Source organism: Penaeus monodon, chromosome 24, assembly GCF_015228065.2.
Source record: "Penaeus monodon isolate SGIC_2016 chromosome 24, NSTDA_Pmon_1, whole genome shotgun sequence".
NCBI lineage: Eukaryota > Metazoa > Arthropoda > Malacostraca > Decapoda > Penaeidae > Penaeus > Penaeus monodon.
This window is the reverse complement of record NC_051409.1, coordinates 5,369,944-5,370,739: the sequence shown is the minus strand read 5'-3', so window position 1 is coordinate 5,370,739 and position 796 is coordinate 5,369,944. Positions and strand designations below refer to the sequence as shown.

At 74.5% G+C, this 796-nt stretch overlaps 1 protein-coding gene across 1 annotated transcript in view; it reads right to left on the bottom strand.

The window, feature by feature from the left end:
• The window catches only part of LOC119588819, a gene marked incomplete at its 5' end in the record, with an annotated part of 9,023 nt that extends 8,229 nt beyond the window's left edge, over positions 1-794 (bottom strand). Inside the window, one exon of the mRNA XM_037937466.1 lies at positions 33-794. Within this exon, the coding sequence (XP_037793394.1) occupies positions 33-794 (762 nt within the window). The remainder of the gene's footprint in view (positions 1-32) is intronic.
• Between the last annotated feature and the right edge of the window lie 2 nt (positions 795-796).

Here is a 796-nt window from a genome sequence, read left to right as displayed (position 1 = left end):
CAAGAGCGAGAGGCTCCAGCCCCCCCCCCCACAGCCCCCGACTGACCTGAGGACGAGCACGAGCGCCGGCAGTTCCCCGGCGGGTGCAGGTAGAGCGGCGCGTGGATGGCGGTGGCGGGGTGCAGCGGCGCGCGCGGGACCAGCACGTGCACGAGCGGGTCGGACGAGAGCTCGTCGTAGCCGTGCGGGTCCAGCGTGAGGATGACCTCGCCCACGGGCGTCTCGGGCTGCACCGTGACCCTGGGGCCGCCCTGGTTGGGGCCGCCCGCGTCGCGCACGGCGCACTCCTTGGGCCCGGCCGCCGTGCCCACCAGGTACGACACCTGCACGGCCACGCGCGGGAGCTTGAAGGTGGCGCGCGTGTGCGGCGGCCACCAGCGCGCCGGCACCGCCATCGTCACGAGGCACGTGGCGTCGCCGCCCGTCTCCTTGGCGCCCGTGGGCGTGCACGAGGCGGAGAGGGCGTCGTTCCTCCGTCGGGCGATCACGGTGACGCACACGTGTGGGGAGTGGTGGCCGCGGGCACCGGCGCCGTGCACGAGCACCCTGAGGGCGGGGTGCGCGCGCGTGACCTCCGTGTTGACCAGGTGGGCGGACACCTCCAGCTGGTGCGGCACGGGCGGCAGGTGGCGCCCCAGCAGGTCGGCCTCCGTCGCGTTGGCCTCCTCCTCGTCCTGGAACTCCGGCAGCACGTAGCGCGCCGGCACCGTCTGCTTGGTGCTGAAGGGGCCGTACTTGGCGCGGATGAGCGTGGGCCGCGTCGGGTCCAGCACCGTGAAGCGCTTCACGTCCAGCA